This window comes from Phodopus roborovskii, unplaced genomic scaffold, assembly GCF_943737965.1.
Source record: "Phodopus roborovskii unplaced genomic scaffold, PHOROB, whole genome shotgun sequence".
Lineage (NCBI taxonomy): Eukaryota > Metazoa > Chordata > Mammalia > Rodentia > Cricetidae > Phodopus > Phodopus roborovskii.
The window spans coordinates 10,359,399-10,380,630 of NW_026126599.1; the positions used below are offsets into that span (position 1 = coordinate 10,359,399).

At 47.1% G+C, this 21,232-nt stretch overlaps 1 protein-coding gene across 1 annotated transcript in view; it reads right to left on the reverse strand.

Moving 5' to 3' along the window:
• Mtus2 (microtubule associated scaffold protein 2) overlaps positions 1 to 18,046 on the reverse strand; it is a 104,220-nt gene extending 86,174 nt beyond the window's left edge. Inside the window, exon 1 of the mRNA XM_051205169.1 lies at positions 17,937 to 18,046. Within this exon, the coding sequence (XP_051061126.1) occupies positions 17,937 to 17,946 (10 nt within the window). The 5' untranslated portion in view covers positions 17,947 to 18,046. The remainder of the gene's footprint in view (positions 1 to 17,936) is intronic.
• Between the last annotated feature and the right edge of the window lie 3,186 nt (positions 18,047 to 21,232).

A 21,232-nucleotide genomic window follows, 5' to 3' on the forward strand; every position in this document is an offset into this window, starting at 1 on the left:
TAAAAGCCCACCCACTATCCGTTCTCCTGAACTCACAGGCAACAAACACAGGGTTAACCTCACCCTTCCATCCCTACCCTCTGCTTTTATTCTAGATCAACAAACAGGGAAAGAGACCAAGACTCCTGGGAATTAAGCAGGGAAACAGTAGTTGCCTCCAAAGTCACCTAACATGTTTCCTGCTTTATAGTCACAGTATTCATGAATATTTAGTTAGCCTGAACAGCGATTTCCATTGGACTCTCATGGAGCACAGTCTACAGGGCCAACTGGAAATTTAAGGACTGATAATGTTGACTCTTGAAATTCCACTCCTACAAACCTCACTGTGGATGGTGGTACTCCAGGCGTGCCAAATATGTGCTCAAAGACAGTACATAATTTACAACAAAAAGATATGTGCATATAAGCAAAATTCTCATTGACGAATACCTAAACAAAGATATATATGTTCAAGCCATGGAGTACCATGCTGTTATTAAAAAGAATGAACTGGCTCCATATGGTACTGACATATGTAAATTAAGTTACTGACACAGTAAATTAAAATGTTAGTTGTTGAATAGGATTCAATGTATTGTCTCATGTAATCACAAAAAGTAGCATGTGTATTAGGCAATTAGACGCTGAGTTATAAGCGGTAGGATTGAATGGCTTGACTATTTTTTGATGAATTTGTACTGTTTCCATTTCAAGGCAATAGTAAAATTAGAGAGATCAACCTCAAGTCTGTGTGGTGCGTGGAACGACAGGAGGGCCTGGCGACCTGGCCCCAGACTGTGCTAGACTGAGGCTCCACCTGTCCCAGGTCTGCCTGACTGTCCTGTAGTCAGTTCTTTTCTCCTTTCCTAGGCCTCTGTTTCCATTGCCTCTATAACAAACAACCTCCCCCAGGCCTCTCTCAGCAGAGTGACGTGGGTGAGGGCCCACATTCCCTCTATGCTGTAGTTTGGGTATGAAGTGGCCCCCGGAGGCTCCTGGTGCCTGAACACTAGATCTTCAGCTGGTGTCATTGTTTTGGAAGGCTCTGTCACTTTTAGGAGGCAGGGCCAGGCTGAAGGAGGCTGGCTGCTAAGGGTGGACCTCACAGGTTCCAGCCTGGCCCTCTGCTGGTCCCAACTTTTGTATGCAAGGCTCGTGTGTGTGTTCTAGGTTTCCGTGGCTTCTTGTTTCGTGGCCAGTTTCTTTAATGGCTTCGTTTTGTGGCCAGCTTCTCTACTTCGGCAGAAGACTAAATTTTTTTTTTCTGTTTTAATTCGCATTGCTCAAAATTTCTTCCAGTCAAACATTTGCTTTAATTCAAAATTTTAATGTGGTAATCATTTGACTCTGAAATGCAAAGGGATTTCTCTTTTGGATTCCTGAGCTGCTAACAACAGCATGATGCTATGATAAATCTCAGGCTTTTGTGGGCAATCCATTTTAGTCTCTAGCAAAACTCTTAGTACCTCTTATTCTCACTCTAGTGAGTCTGGTTTCCTTTTTAAAAAAATTATATTTGGTATCTGGTAGACAACTTTAATCCACATCTCATGGTTCTGAGGCATTTTCTTGATATGGATATGTTGGTTTCTTTCCCTCTGATTTCTCATTTTATAGATGTCCTACTATTTGGGCTCTGACACGTAGATAATGTCTTACTTCGGATAGCGTCCATGTGCCCAGGCACACCCAATATTGCCCCGTTAAACTCAGTGTCACTTAAACCTTCTCCCTTTCCCCCTCCCTGCTCAGTGGGTGTTCCCTTTGCCTTCACCAGAGACACGGAACCCAGCTCTCTCTTCTCCTTTCTCATTTCTTCACACTCAGTAGAACACTATCCCTAAGATACACACATTTCCTGTCTCTCTACAGCTAGTCCACTCACTGTCATTTCCAAACTCAGACTACAGCAGCCTCCCCTCTCTGCTTGCCTCTGGCTGAATCCTGCCTCAAACCCCAGCATGGGGGACTCACGGTACTCCCACCAACCTCTGGTCCTCTTCCACATTGTATGACAGTTGAGGGTGTTGCTTACCCACCCATAGGTCCCATTAGACAACACGTTCCCTATGAATCACCTACTCACTAAGTATTTATAAGTAAAATGAGTTGGTTATCTTTGCTAAATAACCATGTTTCTTCTCTCTGTAGAAAATAAAACCAACCTTGAGATGGGGTGATCCCTGGCTTTTGGAGACCTTCTTGAGTTAGTTAGCATTTTGTCAACTTGACACACACTAGGGTCATTAGGAAGTGGGAACCCATTGGAGAAATTGCCTCCATCAGATTTGCCCCACCCCAGGCAGGTGGTCCTGGAAGCTGTGGGAAAGCAGGCTGCGCGAGACATGGGGCACAAGCTTACAACATTCATCTATGGTCCCTGCTTCAGTTCCTGCCTCCAGGTTCCTGCCTTGACTTCCTGCCCTGACTTCCCCCAGTGATGGTGCGTGGCCTGCAGGCTGCATTCAACCTTTGCTCTCCAAGCTGCTTTTGGTCATGGAGCTTTATCACGGCAGCAGAAGCCCAAGACACCATTCTTATTCTCTCCTTTTCATTCCCTGTCCATCCTCTCTCTCCGATTCATAATGAACAGGACTTTTCTGAGTGGGTACTGAGAAATCATTGTACACTCTCAAACCAAATGGAGAGCATGGCTTTGTGGGAAGAAAATACACCAGCTCCCCTGGGGATTCAAGACACTGCCTGGTCTATTAAGTCCAAGAAAATGTGTTTAAACGAGCAGGGGTGGGGAAATTACGTGCATTTTTTACACCAACACAAATAGTTATTGGTGCTTAGCTTCTTGGGGCTGGTTTTAGTGAGGCAAGCCCAGGATTTATCTGGCCATTTGCCTCATTTTACTTGGCAATTTACCTTTGGCATGAGTTCAAGAGCATAAGAAAATAAATGTTTTTTGGAGACACAGGTTTCTCCTCTCCAGGGGAAGAGCCCCTTCGTGGCCAACTTAAAGTGAATTAAGGATGCCCATGGTGATTCACTGAGGTGTCACTGTAATGGCTGTCTAGTAGAATTCTGCACTTCTGAAAGATCCCCTCCCACAATGGCTTCACTCATTGTCCGTCACATGATTCATCAGGCATCTCTGAACATCTCCCAAGTTAAGAGACAAAGTGAGACATCAATGAGACAGACACATCAGCAATGGCAAACTAACACAACAAGCATCAGCCGGAGATGATGTGAAGGAAGATTTCTCTCTGGGAAAGAGATGAAACAAAGGGAGCTTCACTGGGGAAGGTACTGACTGCTTGAGCTGGGCGGTAAGGAGGATGGGAGACTGGCGAAGAAGAGAGCCTGAGCCAGAGAGTGAATGGGTGAGTGTATGTATGCCATGGTCTGCAGTCAAAGAAAATGTGCGGTGAGGGGACCAGAGAGCCTGTCTGTGCATCCAGCCCTCATCTCCTCAGATGATGCTCAGGGTAAGTGGATCAATGGAAATGCCCTTCCTCTGTTTCCTTTAACAAAGCTGAACCTCCTCCCTGAAAATCCAGCCTGAGGCAAAATAGGGCTGTTTTATAAAACAGTAATTGTGATACCATACCTTTTAGTAAATGGAAAACTATGACTGACACTGCTAATGGATGAGATAATGATAAATGAAAACTAGAGAGCCAACAGGAAGCTAAATTGTTCTTTGTCCCCTGGTTTTTTTTTTTTTTTTTTTTTTTATTTAAACTGAGTTTACCAGGGAAGATTACAGATCAAGCCTCAGCTGCCCAAAGTGCACACACATTTAAATAAATCCTACATCTTCCCCAAACCATCGCAGACCACAGGAGAACAGGAAAAATACACCTTTTCTTCATTTTCATTACAACCTCTCCAGGCATAACCACATCAGGCCCACCACCAGATGGTACTGTGGGAGACTTTTCATATGGACTTATATCGATTTTCTTAATAAAACACAGTTATTTAAAACACTATGATAGTGACTTGTGAATAAACTCACAGAATGGCTGCCCAGGTGGAGGAGTGGCCCCCTGAATGCTCCCGGCAGCCAGGAGCAATATAGCTGTCTCTTTCTTCTCCAGTCAGGGCAAGATGGGTTTGCCATGTGTTCCTTTGTCTTCAGTTTTTGTTGCTCTCATACACAATATCACTGAGTTTATAAAGTTAGACCAGTGAAATCACACTGCATAGTCTGGCATGTTTTACAAAACACTGCAAGTGGTTTTCATCTCTATTGTGTTCCATGGTCCTGGTTCACTACCAAATAACTGCCCATTGCCGACTTACAATGTATGCATTTAGTCTATCGTCAATGGAAGTTCAAGTTGTTTCTACTAATGGTTCTTAGCTATTCCGAGCAGCATGGCTTCAGATAGATGCATACATATCTCTGGTACACATGTCTGAATTTCCCACACTGCCCTAGTTTGCTCTCTGGTGATGTGATAAACACTATGGCTAAAACCAGCTTGGGAACAAAAGGGTTTATTTGGCTGACAGATCACAATCCATTATTGAGGACCCAACATCAAGTCAAGAACTCAACTAAGTACTGTGGGCATTGCCACGAATTACATGTGTGAAATAAAAAGATACTTGTTACTAATATTATATTAGTTACTGACAATATTTTTGTTTGTACATGTGTGTACACATCCATGTGTGTGCAGGTGCACATGTGTGGGGGTACACGTGCTTGTATGCATACAGAGGCCAGAGGACAAGCTCAGATGTCATTCTGCAGGAGCCATCCACTTTGCCTTTTGAGACAGTGTGCCTCACTGGGACTTGGGACTGGCTGATTAGGCTAGGGTGGGCAGCTAGTGACATTCAGGGATCTGTCTGTAGCTAGTGACATTCAGGGATCTGCTTGTCTCTGCCTTCTCAGTGCTGGGATTACACACATGCACCACCATGCCTGGATTTCTCATGTTTTGAAGATAAAACTAAGGTCCTCACAAGGCAAACACTTAACTCTCAGAGTCATATCCTCAGCAGGTTTTCAGAACCTGCATCTCATCAATCTGTATATTGAAATCCAATCTCCAATATGATGGCTTCAGGAAGGGCAGGGTTTGAGGAATCATATTGCCTTCTGTTGACAAAGCACTCACCTTGCATTTTACAATAGCAGGCTGAATGGGACTAACACAGAACTGAAGGTGGGGTTTAATCGAGTTCACCAGACCCAAGATAAATGATGAGTAGGTGTTTATTAGGGTACAGATAGGAGTAAATAACTGCTGCGGTTTTCCTGCTCCAGAAGATGCGGTCTCTGCCCTTCAGATGCTCTCCACAACCCAAGAGAGCTCGAGCCAGCCCCTCCTCTACTTTATAATGGGTCGTGTCTGCACCTGAAACCAGGTCCTAAGAGTGGCCACCACTACAAGTCCACTGGCAAGACAAGATGGCACTACACAGAACTGTGGCTTGTAGGCACTGAGCTAGCCTGACATATTCAATCACAACTTAGTGAGGCTGGTACTCGTCTCTTCTTTCTAATGCAAGGCTATGAGTGTTAAGTCACTCAGTCAAGGTCACAGAGCTATTCTTGGTGACCACAATGGGAATCTGCTTCTAATTTTAAGCTCATCCCCAATCCCCAACCCCCACCATGCGAATTCTACATGGCTGAAATTACCAACTCGTCAAGGCTCATTAATAATTTTGTTCCCACTTTTTATCACAGTCACGTGGAGACAGATATGGCTTTTCAAAAGCCAAAAGGTGTGTGCAATTACAAAGAAATAAGGTCTTGGAATGAGCACAGACCAGCTGCTTGCTGGCCTGTGCTCTTTTGGGTAACTTCTCATGTGTGACACAGGCCATTGATGCCAGATTCACCTTATGACAGCTCCAAGGACAGGGCTCTGGGTACAAGTGTGAGCTTTGCACTCAAATGCATGGGTTTAATCCAAGCTTACAGTCTTCTGGTTTTGTTACTTTGGGAAACTTACCAGATCTCCCTAACATATTTATCAAGGGGCTACAGGTCAGTCTGGCCTGTTGGTGTTGATGTTGCCCTGGTACTTAACGGTGCATATATGGGCTAACTGGACAGTTCATTCTCATTCCCTTTCTGTGTCCTCCCTCATATGTTGACAGCTCAAAAGTCAGAATCACTGCTAGGCTGGGTCCTGTGTTCTGTACCCCTATGCTGACTTCTGGTTCTCAGTACAGTTCCTCAGCAATCAAGATAGAGCTGGACAATGTGTCTTTATGGGACACATTCATATTTGCCTTGAATGGAATCTGCCCTAGCCATTTTACAAAATTCAGGAAGTTTTAATTATCTCATGAAAATACATATCAATGTCCTAGTTGGGAACGTAAGTCAGAATCATTGTCCTGTATAGCCAGCCTTTTAATAGATTAATAAAAGTGCTACATTAGAAAGAGGAGCAACTTTAGCAAGGACAGACCTCACCCCAAGTCTTAGTCAGCTGCCCAGCTACTGTGACTCTGGGAAAGCCAGATTCCCCATCTATAAGCACAGGAAAAACAGAGTCCTGCTATACTACTCGGTGTTTAGGAAGATAGGCAAGAGCCTTTAGGTGAAGTCTGGCATGGATCATGTTTATGTTGTTGGAGGTCATCAAGATGGCCACGTGCCTACGCCATCATCATTACATGGCCAGCATATGTGGGCATGTGGAAAAAGTATCAGGTGGGTAGCAAGGGGCTGGGAGTCAAACCCCAAAAGAAAGGGATAAGAGATGGAATGAACACTGGGAAAGAAATTATAGGGACACAATATGGCTTGGCTTAGCGGTGTAGCTGCAGGTGCAAGAAGGCAGCATGGCAGGGGAGAGGAGAGAGGCGGGGGAGGAGGTGGGGTGGGAAGAGGCGGGGGGGGAGGTGGGAGGTGGGGAGGAGGTGGGAGGTGGGGGAGGAGGTGGGAGGTGGGGGAGGAGATGAGAAGCAGGGGGAGGAGGTGGGAGGTAGGGGAGGGAGGGGGGGGAGGAGGGGGGAGGTGGGGGGAGGAGGCAGGGGGGAGGAGGTGGGAGGCAGGGGAGGAGGGGGGAGGTGGGGGGGAGGAGGCAGGGGGGAGGAGGTGGGAGGCAGGGGAGGAGGGGGGAGGTGGGGGGGAGGAGGCAGGGGGAGGAGGTGGGAGGCAGGGGAGGAGGTGGGAGGTGGGGGAGAAGGGGGGAGGAGGGGGGAGGCGGGGGGAGGAGGTGGGAGGTGGGGGAGGAGATGAGAGGCAGGGGAGGAGATGGGAGGTAGGGGAGGAGGGGGGGGAGGAGGGGGGAGGAGGGGGGAGGCGGGGGAGGAGGCAGGGGGGGAGGAGGTGGGAGGCAGGGGAGGAGGTGGGAGGTAGGGGAGGAGGGGGGAGGGAGGGGGGAGGCGGGGGGGAGGGAGGCAGGGGGGAGGGAGGTGGGAGGCAGGGGAGGAGGTGGGAGGTGGGGGAGGGAGGGGGGAGGGAGGGGGAGGCGGGGGAGGAGGCAGGGGGGAGGAGGTGGGAGGCAGGGGAGGAGGTGGGAGGTGGGGGAGGAGGGGGGAGGAGGGGGGAGGCGGGGGAGGAGGCAGGGGGGGAGGAGGTGGGAGGCAGGGGAGGAGGTGGGAGGTAGGGGGAGGAGGGGGGGGAGGGAGGGGGGAGGCGGGGGGGGAGGAGGCAGGGGGAGGAGGTGGGAGGCAGGGGAGGAGGTGGGAGGTGGGGGGAGGAGGGGGGGGAGGAGGGGGAGGAGGGGGGAGGCGGGGGGAGGAGGCAGGGGGAGGAGGTGGGAGGCAGGGGGAGGAGGTGGGAGGTAGGGGAGGAGGGGGGAGGCAGGGGAGGAGGTGGGAGGTAGGGGAGGAGGGGGGGGAGGAGGGGGAGGCGGGGGGGAGGAGGCAGGGGGGAGGAGGTGGGAGGCAGGGGAGGAGGTGGGAGGTGGGGGAGGAGGGGGGAGGTGGGGGGAGGAGGCAGGGGGGAGGAGGTGGGAGGCAGGGGAGGAGGTGGGAGGTGGGGGAGGAGGGGGGAGGAGGGGGGAGGAGGGGGGAGGCGGGGGGAGGAGGCAGGGGGGGAGGAGGTGGGAGGCAGGGGAGGAGGTGGGAGGTAGGGGAGGAGGGGGGGAGGAGGGGGGAGGCGGGGGGAGGAGGCAGGGGGGAGGAGGTGGGAGGCAGGGGAGGAGGGGGAGGTGGGGGAGGAGGGGGAGGCGGGGGAGGAGGTGGGAGGTGGGGGAGGAGGTGGGAGGTGGGGGAGGAGGTGGGAGAAGAGGCGAGGGGAGTGGCCGGCATTCTCACTAAGGGGTTTGGATTCACAGGCAGCTGGGACTGTTAAAGGGTCCTAAGCAAGGGAGCAGCAGGACCAGATGTGGAGAGAGGTAAAGGCCTCCTGCAGGGGTGCATGGGCTTGAACTGCAGGTGCTCAGCACTTGTGTTCCTTAGGCTGGGGACAGGCTCATTATTGATCAGTCAAGACTATATGCATGAATTACTGCAGGATTCCCACACTTTCTTAGGGCTGACAGGCCAAGCAGGCAAGTGACAGGGTGTGTAAGCTTTAGCCACAATCCTCCCCCCACCACACGCACAAGCTCTCAAGTAAGAATCAGGATGTTGGTGCCCTGCTTTGGAAGAACTACTTGACCAGCCTGCAGGTCAAGGTGGGTCAGTGTTGCGTACAGCCAGGCACTGTGGGATTGCTCAAATTCTCAAAAACTATTCTTGCAGAGCCTTCAAGGAAGGCATTGGAGAGAAAGCAGAGGAAAAAGACTGTCCCTTCCCATTTCTCATGTCTCCCTGTGACCACACAAACCTCTAGCCCAGCAAACTGGCAGGAGAGGGTTGTTGGTCTTTTGGCCATTTTTCAGCTTCCATATTCCTGTCAGGATATAGGAAGAAGGGGAGTGTGTGTGTGAACATATATACATATTCAACTTTGCAAGGCAACCCCAGACTGTGATTTTAAGAGGATATGATTTTATTTCCCCATATTGGCCAACTTCTCTCAAACTTCAGGCTTCTACCTTGTGTCTTGGCTCAGCTTCAGCCCTCAGCCCTCCATACCACATGCCTTCCCATTTGTTCATTTCCCCTTCACAGCACTTAGCATAACTGTAATAAAGCAATTAAATGTGTAATTGCGTGACACATGGGTTGTCTTTTCTTATCCATCAAGACCTCCCCAAGTAACCAGTCCAATGCTTAGAGAAGGCTCTTGGTCCATGCCTGTTTATAGATGGAGTGGATGTCCTCGAACATCCCAACAGGCCCTGCTTCTGGGATGTCTTAAAGAATGTCATACTTCTGGCTACAGTGTCTTTTGACCTTTCTTCTGGCTGGCTGGGCAGCACAGCACACAGGTCATTTTGGAATAGCTCTCACATGGCTCTCTTGATGACGTGGGCAGCTCCCCTTAGCAGACACAGTATACATCATCCAAATCCCATGTTCTGGGCTCATAGACCCCACACCACACAAAGGGCTCTCACATATATTGCCTTCATTTTTCTTCTCCAAACATTCTGAATTATTCTGGTCTCCTCCAACCTGCTCTATTCCCCACACTACTGCCGGCCCTGCCCTTGGCTTTACAATGACAAATCAGTTGAGTCTGTGATAGCAACTCAAACTTGGCCTCAGGGAGGCCACTCAACACCAAGCAATAACAAGAGCATCTAGACTGAACTGCTGATATACCGCTTCTATGCCAAACTGTGGTCTCATTTCTTCCCCATCTTCCTCCTGGGATGTTGGTGAACACCCCTGAGTCAACACCCTTGACCCCATCATCAGCACTATGATAATTTCCTCACCATCCCAGGTGACCTTGCTCTTGGAGTTAAGCACAAGAAGTTATGGGAATCAGGGGGAGCTGTAAAGAACAGCCCCCCCCATTATCTTCAACGAACATTCTAGCAGTAGCCTTTCTTCCAGCACTTTCCCAATTTCTTTCTTTAACATGTGGGCTTCAGGAAGGGTGGGCAGGCAGTGTGTGAGCAGCATGGAAGAAGCAGGGAGAGCCAGTGGCAGCATCTTCCTGGGACAGGAGCATCAACCTTCCCGCTGAAGACAGGCAGATGGCTTTGATCAGCGACTTGAATTTTGAAAATTACTGTATGCCCAGAAATCTCACCATGTGTGAAGTTTAATTCAACATGCCTCTAAAGAGGTAACAGTCATTTTTATGCCACGCGGGGTTTATAGTCTGTAGATTGGCAGCTTTGTGAGTCTTAGGGAATATTTCTATTAGGTAGGAAGAAACCTGAATGCTAAGGCATTTTCTATATAAACACAGGAAATCTTTCTACAGCTTAGCATGGAAAGAGTTGGGTTTTACATGCTCTGTCATATGCGCTTGACAGAATCAGAGGCATGTTGACCACAAAGTAATCTATATTCAGAGCAATAGTTCCAACTGAAAACACTTCTGGATTTATCAGACTAGTGCAACCCGTTACCAAGTCAATGGGTGAAGCCCAGCTATTTCCATAACATTATATGGTTCAATGCACCACAGAAAGATTTTGTATTTGACATGTGAATGACACAAAAGCTTTTTCGTGAGGATAAAGACCTATCAAAAGACTGGGGCCAAGGTCCTGAAATACTTGGGGATCCTCCACTGACAACTTGAGCAACAGAACATATGTGGCAGGGTCAGAAGACGACTTAAAGGCTTGGGTTATGGCTTCTGGGGATGAAGCCTAGGTTGCCAGGCATGGCAACAAGCACCTTTACTCAGGGAGCCATCTCCCTGGCCACATGGAATATCATGAGAAGAAGCTTCAGAGTGTGGTAAGGCCTTGCCAGTCCTTGCTGTAGTTGCCAATTCTCAATCTTCCGATCTTCAGCATTTGTGATAGGGAGAAAGATGAGTGACTCTTTTTGGTTTGCTTTGGGGCCAGGAAGTACCTAGCCTAGTGTTTTTATTTTTCTGTTTTTGCTCCTTTGATGTTTAGTCTTGTGCCTGTGTCACACTGTCCTTGCCAATGCTTGTGTCACACTGCCCTTGCCTGAAAACCCTGGACCATTTCAGCACTAAAGAAGCAGGCAAATGATAAATACTTGGCAACTGAACAAGCAACATACAAAAATGATTAAAGAAACTATCAATAAAGGGCAAGCCATTTTGTCTTACCTCTGCCTCATTATGACTTTCTGGCTGGCTAGAATTAACTAGATTCCAGATATAAGATTATGAACCTCTTGCTTTCACCCTAATTATTAAGTTATAAATCAATTTTCCTTGCTGTGAGTTCCTAAGGGAAAGGGTGTTCTAATTATTCTTGCACCTAAATCATGGGTACAGCAAGCGATTAGACTCTTGTTGAGGAATGAGCCAGGAAAAAAATATTCGGAGGTCTTTTCTGTTGCTGGTAGATGAGAATCATTAAGCAGGTGGTACTGGGGCATGAAGGCTCAACCACCATTGGTTCGGCACCATCAAGTTCAGAAATGCTAGAGCTGGTACATGGCTCAATGGGAAAAGACTCAGAGTTTGATGGTCTGTGTTGTGTAAAGCAAAGATAAAAAAAAAGACAAGGAGGAAAGGGGAGGAAGAGGAGGAGGTGAAGAGAAGAAAAAGGGGAAAAGAAAGAAGATGAGGAGAGGAAGAAGGGGAGGATGGGGAAAAGGAGAAGAGGAGAAGGAGGAAAAGAAAGAGGAGAAAGCATTCTCTGGAGAAGACTTAAAACAATAAGGATGCATGCTATCTATGAACTCATGCCCAACCCAAGAGCCCAAGCCATGCAATTGCCCGGCACGTGACCACTCTGCCAGCCAGCCTTGCATGGCTCAATTAATGTGACAACAAACAGCAGCAGAAAGCTTGATTTTAATTCACTTAGAAATGCATAGCCATGCAGTGAGTGCTGTGAGAAATTCTGTATTACAATTCATCTTTTATCTACAGTCACTGTGAAATCTGCAAAGGTCTATTGGGCAGGAAATGAGAGTTATGAACATATTTAAGCCACACTTTGGCTTTTTGGCTAACCCACATCTTATTTTGATGGCCAAGTTGCATTTCTCACCCCCTCTATTTTTGCAATGTGTATGACCTTCTCCTAATGGGTGTCTACATAAACAAAGCCACTGCTCATGCCCCTTAGCCTCTTGGTAGTGGAGACAGGATGGCAGCAGTTTGCCCTGAGCCTGGGTAAAGCAGCTATCTTGCCCAGTCAGTGAAACTGGCAGGCTAGAAGCCGATGGCTAGGGTCAACTGTGTGTTAGTTTTGTGACTAGAAATGAGGGCAGCAGGCAACAGGAAGGTTCCCAAAGACCACCATCAGGGGTCTACATGGTGAGTGGTGTGGTGTCTTTGGCTTAGTTCATAGTAGTAGGGTTTGAGTAATGTTTAAAGTACCTAGCCCCTCTCTTGTGTCAATGATGGGAGAATGTCTAAACAGTGTTTTCTATTTTCTTTTGGCTTGTACTTCAAGACAGGGTCCCCCTATGTAGCTCAGACTGTACTACAATCTAAAAACCTTCTGCCTGGCCTCTTGAGTGCAGGCATGCCCTGCTATACTTGAGTCTAAAAAATGTTATATCCCAGGGCTGGAGAGATGGCTCAGCAGTTAAGAGCACTTGTTGCTCTTACAGAGGATCTGGGTTCAGTTCCAAGCAACTACACAGCAGCTCACAACCATCTATAACTCCAGTTCCAGAGGATTCAACACCTGTTTTGGGCCTCTGGGAGTCTTGCATGTTCACATGCATAGGGTACACAGATATGCATGCTGGCAAAGCACCCTACATAAACCAAACCATCTTTAACAAAAAAAAAAAAAAACAAACAAAAAAAAAAAACATGTCTCTTGAAAATCAAATGCAGTGCTTACTAGCTCCATTGAGGATATTTCTGAGTAGATGTGGTTAGTACTTGCAAATTATGCTAGCAGTTTGCTAAGTGTTTTATGGCTGGGGCTGCCAGTTGCTGGCCCTGGAGGAGGACACAGGACTCACAGAGCAAGACTGAAATAGTTGCCAGCTGCAGAGAAAGGGAACACTGTAGAGGGAACACTGGAGGCTCCTGTCTGCTGTGTCTGCCACAGGGGCCTCTGGTTATATTTGATGTGGGATGTCCTTCTGTATATATGTTTCTCTTTTTGGTTGATGGATAAAATACTGTTTGGGCAACGAGGCAGGAGGATAGGCGGGACCAGGAGATGAGGAGAATTCTGGGAAAGGCAGCAGAGGGAGCCTGTCAGAAGGACATCATGTAGGCTGCCAAAGGAGTAACAGGTCCTGACCTTCTCTGGTAAGATAAGACCATGTGGAAATTCTTAATAGAAATGAGTTTAATAATTAAGACTGAACTGGCCATTAAGAAGCCCTAGCCATCAGTTTAATAATATAAGTCTCTGTGTGTTCATTTGGGGCTAATGCGGCAGGACCTGGCAGAACTAGAGAAAATCCAGCAACATTTATTGGTTCAGAAGAAATATACTTCAGCTTCCTCATGGTGCTTCTATACTAGTGCTTATAACACTAAAGAGTTGGAACATCGGCTCCCACTGACCAGGAAAGGGCAAGTGATACCTCTTGCTTCCTCTAGGGAGCTGGTATGCCTTGTTGAGCACTCACAGAAAGTCTCAGGTAATTTCAACTTCTCATTGTCTCCGTGTCCCAGAGTCATCAGTGGAGAGAATGAGCAGGAAGTATTTTCAACGAGTATTTGCTAGTAGCCTGGGGTACTCTGGGTTCCCTGTTGGTGGCAAAGGATTTAGGATAAAAAAAAAGAGGGGTGTCTGGACATAGGTGTGGCTGCCTTTAATTCTAGTACTTGAGAGGTCAGATCTGTGAGTTCAAGTCCAGCCTGGTCCACATAGCAAGTTCTAGGTCAGCTAGTGAAAAAATAGTCAGAGATTATGGCAGTCACAGGATCCATAGATAAGAGCTTGGGTGAGAAGAGCTATTAATGGAAAAGTCCTGAAGAGGCCACACTATGTTAAGACCTGAGGGAAGTCATGTTGGCTCAGACAGGGGAGAGACTTATGTAAAGAGGAAAAGAAATGGCACTAAAGATATCCTATGTAGCAGAAATACTCAGAAAACAAAATGAACGTTTTGTAAACCTACTTTCCCTTTATTGGCAACACTTAAAATGTCCCACTTTCATTTAACTATGCCTCCACTAAAGCCATCAGCCTGTCTATATGTTTAACCCAGAACGTATCCTATTCCATTGTTCTGGGATCTAAAATTTGCTGTCTTAAACCTGGAACCATTTATTTATTCAGAGTCTCTGTTTCTCTCTCTCTCTCTCTCTCTCTCTCTCTCTCTCTCTCTCTCTCTCTCTGTTTGTCTCTGTCTCTCTCTGTATGCATATGGAGACTAGAGGCCAACTCCAGGTATCTTTCTAAATGTCACCTACCTTCTCTTTTAAGACAGTCTGGCCTTGGCCTGGAACTCACACATCAGGCTGGCTGGCCACCACAGCCCCTGAGATCTGTCCATCTACTCCTTGGTGCTGGGATTACAAGCAGGTACCACCATGCCCAGCTGTTTTACTTGGTTTCCAGGGATAAAACTCAGGTTCTCATGCATATATGGCAAAAAATACAAACCGAGTTTCCTTGCTAGCTCACTCCTGCCTATTTTGAATGGTAGATTTTGATAGAGTCTGGGCTCACTACTGTTGCTTTTGTTATTTAAAACTTTCCAGTGGACCCAGCTGAGATCTCTTCTTATAGACCCATGGTGGATGAGTTCATGTGTTACCCACAATGCTCTTATACTGTCTTGTCCTGTGGCACACAGACTTGGATTATTGGGACATGTGGAGTCATGATACAGCAGCACCACCAACAGGATAGATTGCCAACAACAAGTTTAAGCATCCCTGTTGGAATCTTTCCGAATCTAGGGACTATCCAAGCAGGGAAGCATGCCAGAATCACCAGGCTGAGGTAAGTCACCTGGACACCTGGAATTGTTCATTTCCATGGTTCTGCCACAACAGGCTCCACAATTTATTTATTTGCTTATGTCTTTATGGATTCATTGGTTAATTGAGACAGGGTCTCATTTTGCCCTGGCTGGCCTGGAACTTGCTAAGTAGGCCATGCTGGTTTCAAATTCAGAGATCCATTTACCTCTGCAGCATGAGCACTGGGATAAAAGTTGTACATCCCGCCCAGCTTCTGCAGGACTGTTCAGATTTGCTCTTTCCAAACTTGGCATCCCTAAACAACTGTGCTCAATATTCAGATGATTTTTAGGTCACACACAAAAAACAAGTGTCCAAATACCAAACACTGCCTTCAATCTATTCTTCCTCCTAAACCTCCCTTTTCCCTTTTCCCCTTTGGATAATCTTTTAAAAAAGTTATAGCCTATTTTTCTATTTCTTCTCTTAGTAACAGCACATAAATAGTATACCACGTCCCTGTGTAGACAGAACCCTGCATCTTAGGACATCCATACTGCAGTGCATCCTGGGAATACAGCTATCCTATGAATAGGCAGGTGAGGTGTTTACAGTGTTCCTCAATGCTAAACACTAATGCAGTGAATCCCCTCAAGTGTACTGGATTTTTGTTATTCTTCTTTTGGGGAAGATTCCTAGAACCAACACTCAAACATGAAACAATACATGCATTTATAGTTCTGTAGACTGCTGACTAAGTCCTCTTGAGAGCAGTGGAATATTTTATATTCTTGCCAGGAATGCCTGAGGAAGGCTGTCATTGGTAGATGGCATGTGCCACACTTGTGGATTTTTGTGTCAAATGGGTGTGGTATTTTAGTCCCCTCTAGGTTTACTGTATGTTTTCTTCTTGTAACTTGAGTGGATCACCCTTTCTTATGACCAAAAGCTATTTTTAGTTGTTTTCCTAAGGAATGCCCTGTCCATATTCCTGCCTATCTTTCTATTATGAGTGGTTCAAAGGTTCAGCTCCAGAAAAATGCAAATTCTCATACCCCAAGCCAAGCCCAGTGAAGCAGGAATTCTGGGGCCAGGGCTTAGTGATCACAGTTTTCTAAGCACTACTGATGGCTGTGGTACACTCAAGATTAAGAAGTCTTTGTCTATAGGGTTGATGCAATAGCCATAGTCAAGATGTTAAGACCACTGGCTGCTCTTCCAGGAGACACAGGTTCAATTCCCAACACAAGGTGGCTCAAGGCCATCTTGTAACTACAACAACAAGGAAACATCAACCATATTATTGTCTAATTGCCTTCTAGTTTGAGTAAGGCCAAGCTTCGAATACTGCATATTCTTTCACTGATCAACCATTAACTAAAGGATGTTAGGTGCCTACAATGACCCAGGCATGGAGCCAGGCAATAGAGACACTGTATTTAACACATACCTTACTCTCACCCAAAGAACAAGACTAAAGGATGCAACTTAAATCCCATCAAAGGGAACCATGAGGTGCTGTTACAGCACAGAGATTCATCTAGGAGAGGTCAGGGAGATAAAATTGAAATGATCTTGACAAAACACTCTTTCCCCTTCCTTGGGAACCAAAGGTTTAGAATACAACACTGTATTCCCACCCAAGTGGACCAAAGGTTTAGAATGGTCTGGACTTTGGGAGAGCTGAATAGACATAATGGGGTACATTGGAGATGACACCCAAGTCTAAACACCAAGTTCACACATGTGTGACACAGACTGAATGCACATAGTCTTGAGGTAATTTTACACAATAGTTGTTAGTATGCCCATATGTGGAATATCACCTACAAGATGAGGGCAACTGTGTAATTCTTCTACTTTTGCAATGGTATTCATAGTCAAATACCTTCAGATTTTGCAATAGTTTTAACTTTCAGTATCTAGATAAGGGCTATTCAGTGTCTTTGTTTGCTTTCTATGACTAAAAGCAACTTGGAGAGGAAAGGGTTTACTTCATCTTGCAGACTGTAGCTCTTCATTGAAGAGAAGTCAAGGCAGGAACTGAAGCAGAGGCCACAGAAGAATGCTGCCTACTGGCTTGCTTCCCATGCTTGTTAAGCCTGCTTTCTTATGTAATCTGCGACCACAGGCCCAGAGCTGGGCACTGTCCATGTGGGCCAGACCCTCTCACATCAACCGTTAACCAAGAAAACGCCCCAAGGCCTGTCTATAAGCAATCTGGTGAGGACATTTTCTCAATCAGCATTCTTCTTCCCAGGTGACTCTAGCTTGTGTCAAGGTGGCAAAAGAATAACACCAACAAAAGCCTAACCAGGTCTCTCAGCTTGTGATGCCATCCCGCTTTTAAGAACTCATAACCCCGTATGTGTTTATGTGTGTACAATGGTAGATATATGGCTATAATCACAGAAGAAAAACAGGGAGGAAAAAAGCACTGATCCGAATGGGCCCTCTGCAGTGGATCCGGGCTCAGCATCCATTCTGTCCTCCACAGTGCCAACAACGGAAAACTAAGAACCACATACACAGATATTGCCGGAGGGGAACTGGTTCCTTGTGTGAGACATGGAGGAGGAAAGCAAGATGGAGCCAAACACGGGCCACCTGGGCAGTGTCTGGCCACATATGGCGTCTCTAGAATCCCTGCACACACGTGGGGACATGGCCAGACAGGTTGTCTGCACTGCCCTAATGGAGCCAGTCACAGACACAACTCAGGCTCCGGAGCCACCACTGTGGCTTTAAACTGCCAATCTGCTGGGGCCCGCCCACTTCTGTGGGTTTAAGTGGACAGCCAACAGAGGGCAGCAGTGCCCCATTGAGTTCCGAGGCCCAGCCTGAGCTAGCCCCAAAGCCCTTCAAATGGGTTCCAGAGCAAAGATTTCCTTCCCCTTAGCCAAGTGTCAGTCTTCTTAAAAATAGCTTGGCTGTTGCTTTCTGAAACCAAGATGGCGTCATTCAGAGGCTTACCAGACAGGGCGAGGAGTGAGAGGTTTTTGTGAGAGTTTAAACACGTGACTATGTTGAAGGGCTTTGAAAACAGATGTATTATCATTAACTTGGAATGACCTTAACACCCATCCGTCATCTCTTCTAAGCGGCTGGTGTACATGGGGCTTTCAAAGACTTCGTATTTATGCACAAAGGGCACTCTACTGTGATGCCCATGGGAAGCAGAAGGTCTTACCAGCAGGCATAGAAGTGGATTTTGGTGCCGGAAGTAAACTCCTACGTGGTGTTGCTACATTGGAGGAAGGTGCAGGGGCAGCCCGGCCTGCTCCCTTGGGTGTGTCCTTAGAAGGCAGAGCTGGCTTCAGAGGTGGCTGCTCTTCATTCCCAAAGGCTGAACCTGTGGGAGGCAGATAGCGTGTTAATTATAACTTCATGAAAAATGGATGGACCCACTTGCCATCCAGGCTCGCCAGCCAATCCTTAGGCTGCCATCTGCGTTAGACAAGACTTTCAACGGGTGACCTTGAAAAGCAACCACCTGGAAATGGATGTGGAAAAGCTATCCCTTTAGTCGGGACTTACATATCTGTCATTCAGAGCCTCCCCCCCCCCCACTGGCAACGAAGGGAGCTACACCAACTGTACGCCCATGTGCACAATACATGCTTTGCTTACATGTATGTATAACAGTATGCCACTATAAGCATCAACGGGGGAGCTTGTGGGGGGGCAGTGCTCTTCTGAAATAGAGTGTGATGGAGGAGAACAGAGAAAAAACCCCACACACACACAGAGGCATCCGTGGTTCCCAGACCCCTTGTGGACATCAACACCTGGTGAGAGACGGTCAAGTTCTTTGAGTAAAATGACATAGTGTTTGCATACATCCTATAGAAGCTCCTGTGTTCTTTAAATCATGCCCAGAACTTTGGTAATACCTACATATTAATAATACGACATAAATGCTATTCAGAGGGTCGTCACAGCCAAGGTCTGGAGAGTAATGACAAGGGCTGTTTGGGGGGATTTGACACAGATACAGTTTTTAGCCGATGTAGTTTTGCTCTGCATTTGGTTAATCCACGGATGTAGAACCTATGGAGATACCCAGTGATGGGTGTTACAGACATGTCTCCCTGACCAAGGAAACCTTTCCAGGACCTGGGGGAGAGGAGGCCTGGGGTGGATGTGGGGAGAAGAGAGGAGGCCTGGGATGGGGAGAGGAGGAGGGAGGAGCAGAAACAGAAATCTTTGGGATGTGTAGGGGCATTTGGTCTAAAGATTAAGAGCTCCTTGAATTGCTGCTTCCTTTATTTATTTTTATTGAAAACATTTAAATTTTATGGGTGTTTTGTTGCTTGTACATTTGCATACCACATGTATGCGGTACACATAGGGAAAGGGCATCAGAACCCTCTGAGATTGGAATTACAGATGGATTTGTGAGCCACCAGTGAGTGCTGGGAATTAAACTTCCGTCCTCTAGAAGAGCAGCCAGGGCTCTTAACCACTGAGCCATCTGTCCAGCCCTGGCTTTACTTGTTTAGAAGGCAGAAGAGATGGGTGGGGAGCTGCAGTTTACTGCTCTGAACAGGAACAGTCTCTCTGCTCCTAGGACAGTTGACCACAATAGATTGCTCTGATGCTCTGAGGATGCAGGAAACTGGATTGTCAGCTTTCATCAGAGTTCAATAGAAAGAGTGTGGCCTGAACGTTCCTCTTGCATCTTCTGAAACTTTGGGAGGTTTATGTATGTGACCTCTAAAGACAACAATGGAGTTTCCTTACTAGAGAAGTCTCCCAGATACCCCTCTGGAAGGAGGTCTGGGGTGTCATCTGCTAACTGCCAGAGGCTGATCAGCACGCCAGGGGACACACCCACCCCTTTGTAGGATCAGAACTGTGGACTGTGAGACTCAAGCGATGACAGCTGGAAGAAGCACAAGGCACTGGAGAGAGAGGCTAAATTTGTTTCCCCCACTTCGATAGGAGGGTCACAATATCTCATTTCTATTGGCCTGCAGAAAAATGACGGCATTGTTAAAATGGCCTCAACATTCACGCTATTTTTCATTCAACTACGTGGAGTATGAGATTGTTGCTTTTCTCCCCAGGGAGACACGAGGGTCTCCTCAAAGTTGGTGAGACTTGTGTTGTTCTCCCGGGGGAAAAAAAGCTGCTTTAAGAACAACAAATAAAAGAACTCGCTATTGCTCGAAGCAGCTGGTATCACACAATTCTCTTTGGTCACTGTACATGGCTGTAAATAGTACTAAACGCAGCTTGTGGGACCCCACAAGCCCAGAAGAAGCACCCAAACGCCACAGAACAGGGTCTGTGGAGCTGGTATCAGACAAAGAAGCAGGCAGAGCATGACGTCCAGGTGGGGTTTGGGGGAGCAGCATGGAGAGTCAGCAGGAGGAAAAGACAGAGTGGGCCCAGAATTAAAGAGCAACCGGCCCATCAGTCAGCGCCTGAATTCAGAGACATTCTAAGCATTTGTGGGGCTGTTTCCAAGGTAAGAGGAGGCTCAGCCGCCAGAAATGCTTCACAGGGAATCAGCTGACGTGTAGCCTGCTGCAACGATCATCTTCTATTCAATGAAACGTGCGGCTGAAACTGAATTGAGTGCACTTGTCATCACACAGTCTTTTATTTAACAATTTATCAAACGTTTCTTAAGACCAGAAATATTTTTTGGTAGCATTTGCAGAGTTCAAAAGCCCTGTTATCAAATCCTCTAGCATCTGGCATCATGCTGTTACATGCAATTTATTCAGTGAACATGTCAATTTAGCGACTTGGCTGCCTTCCAGGATGGGAAGGACTTGCTCTGCACATCAGGAAGCTATCCACACATCTCCCTCTGAAACCAGGCCCCTAGCACCCCAAAAAGAAGAAAAGTATAAAAATGTAATTCCATCCACCATTGGTATGATACAGCTGGCAACAAACAGGCCCACTCTTTGAAAACTGGCTTCCGTTGGCCATTCATTAAAGATGTACATTCAGGAAGAGAAAAGCATTCTGAATTTGGAGGCAGTCACTGAAGCCTCTGAATGCCTGAGCATCAAGTTCTTGCTAGGGAAGAGTAAAACAAAACAAAGAAAACAAACTACAAATGTGCAGGAGAATTCAGGCAGCTAGCAGTGACAGGTCCCTTTAGTCATCTCATTCCTGGCAAACTCCCACCTGCTCTGGCCTGGACTTTGCAGGCAGTTTAACCCCCTTTTCCCCTCACCACAGGACAACAAGATCACCAGCCAGGTGCAGATATGGGAGATGTCCAAGGCCAAGGCATCACCACTCACACCTGCTCCATCCTTGCACGGGCTTCTTCATTCATAAGGGGCACGAGAAAATGGACTTTATAGACTACTGTGAGAATTGAAAGTGAATGCCAGGGGAGTTTTAAGTTGGTGCAGGGGTCTGGAAAGATGTGTCGGTAGTTAAGAGCTCTTGCAGAAGCCCAGGGTTCAGTTTCCAGCACCCGTATGGGCACTCTCAACTGCTGGTAATTCTAGTTCCAGG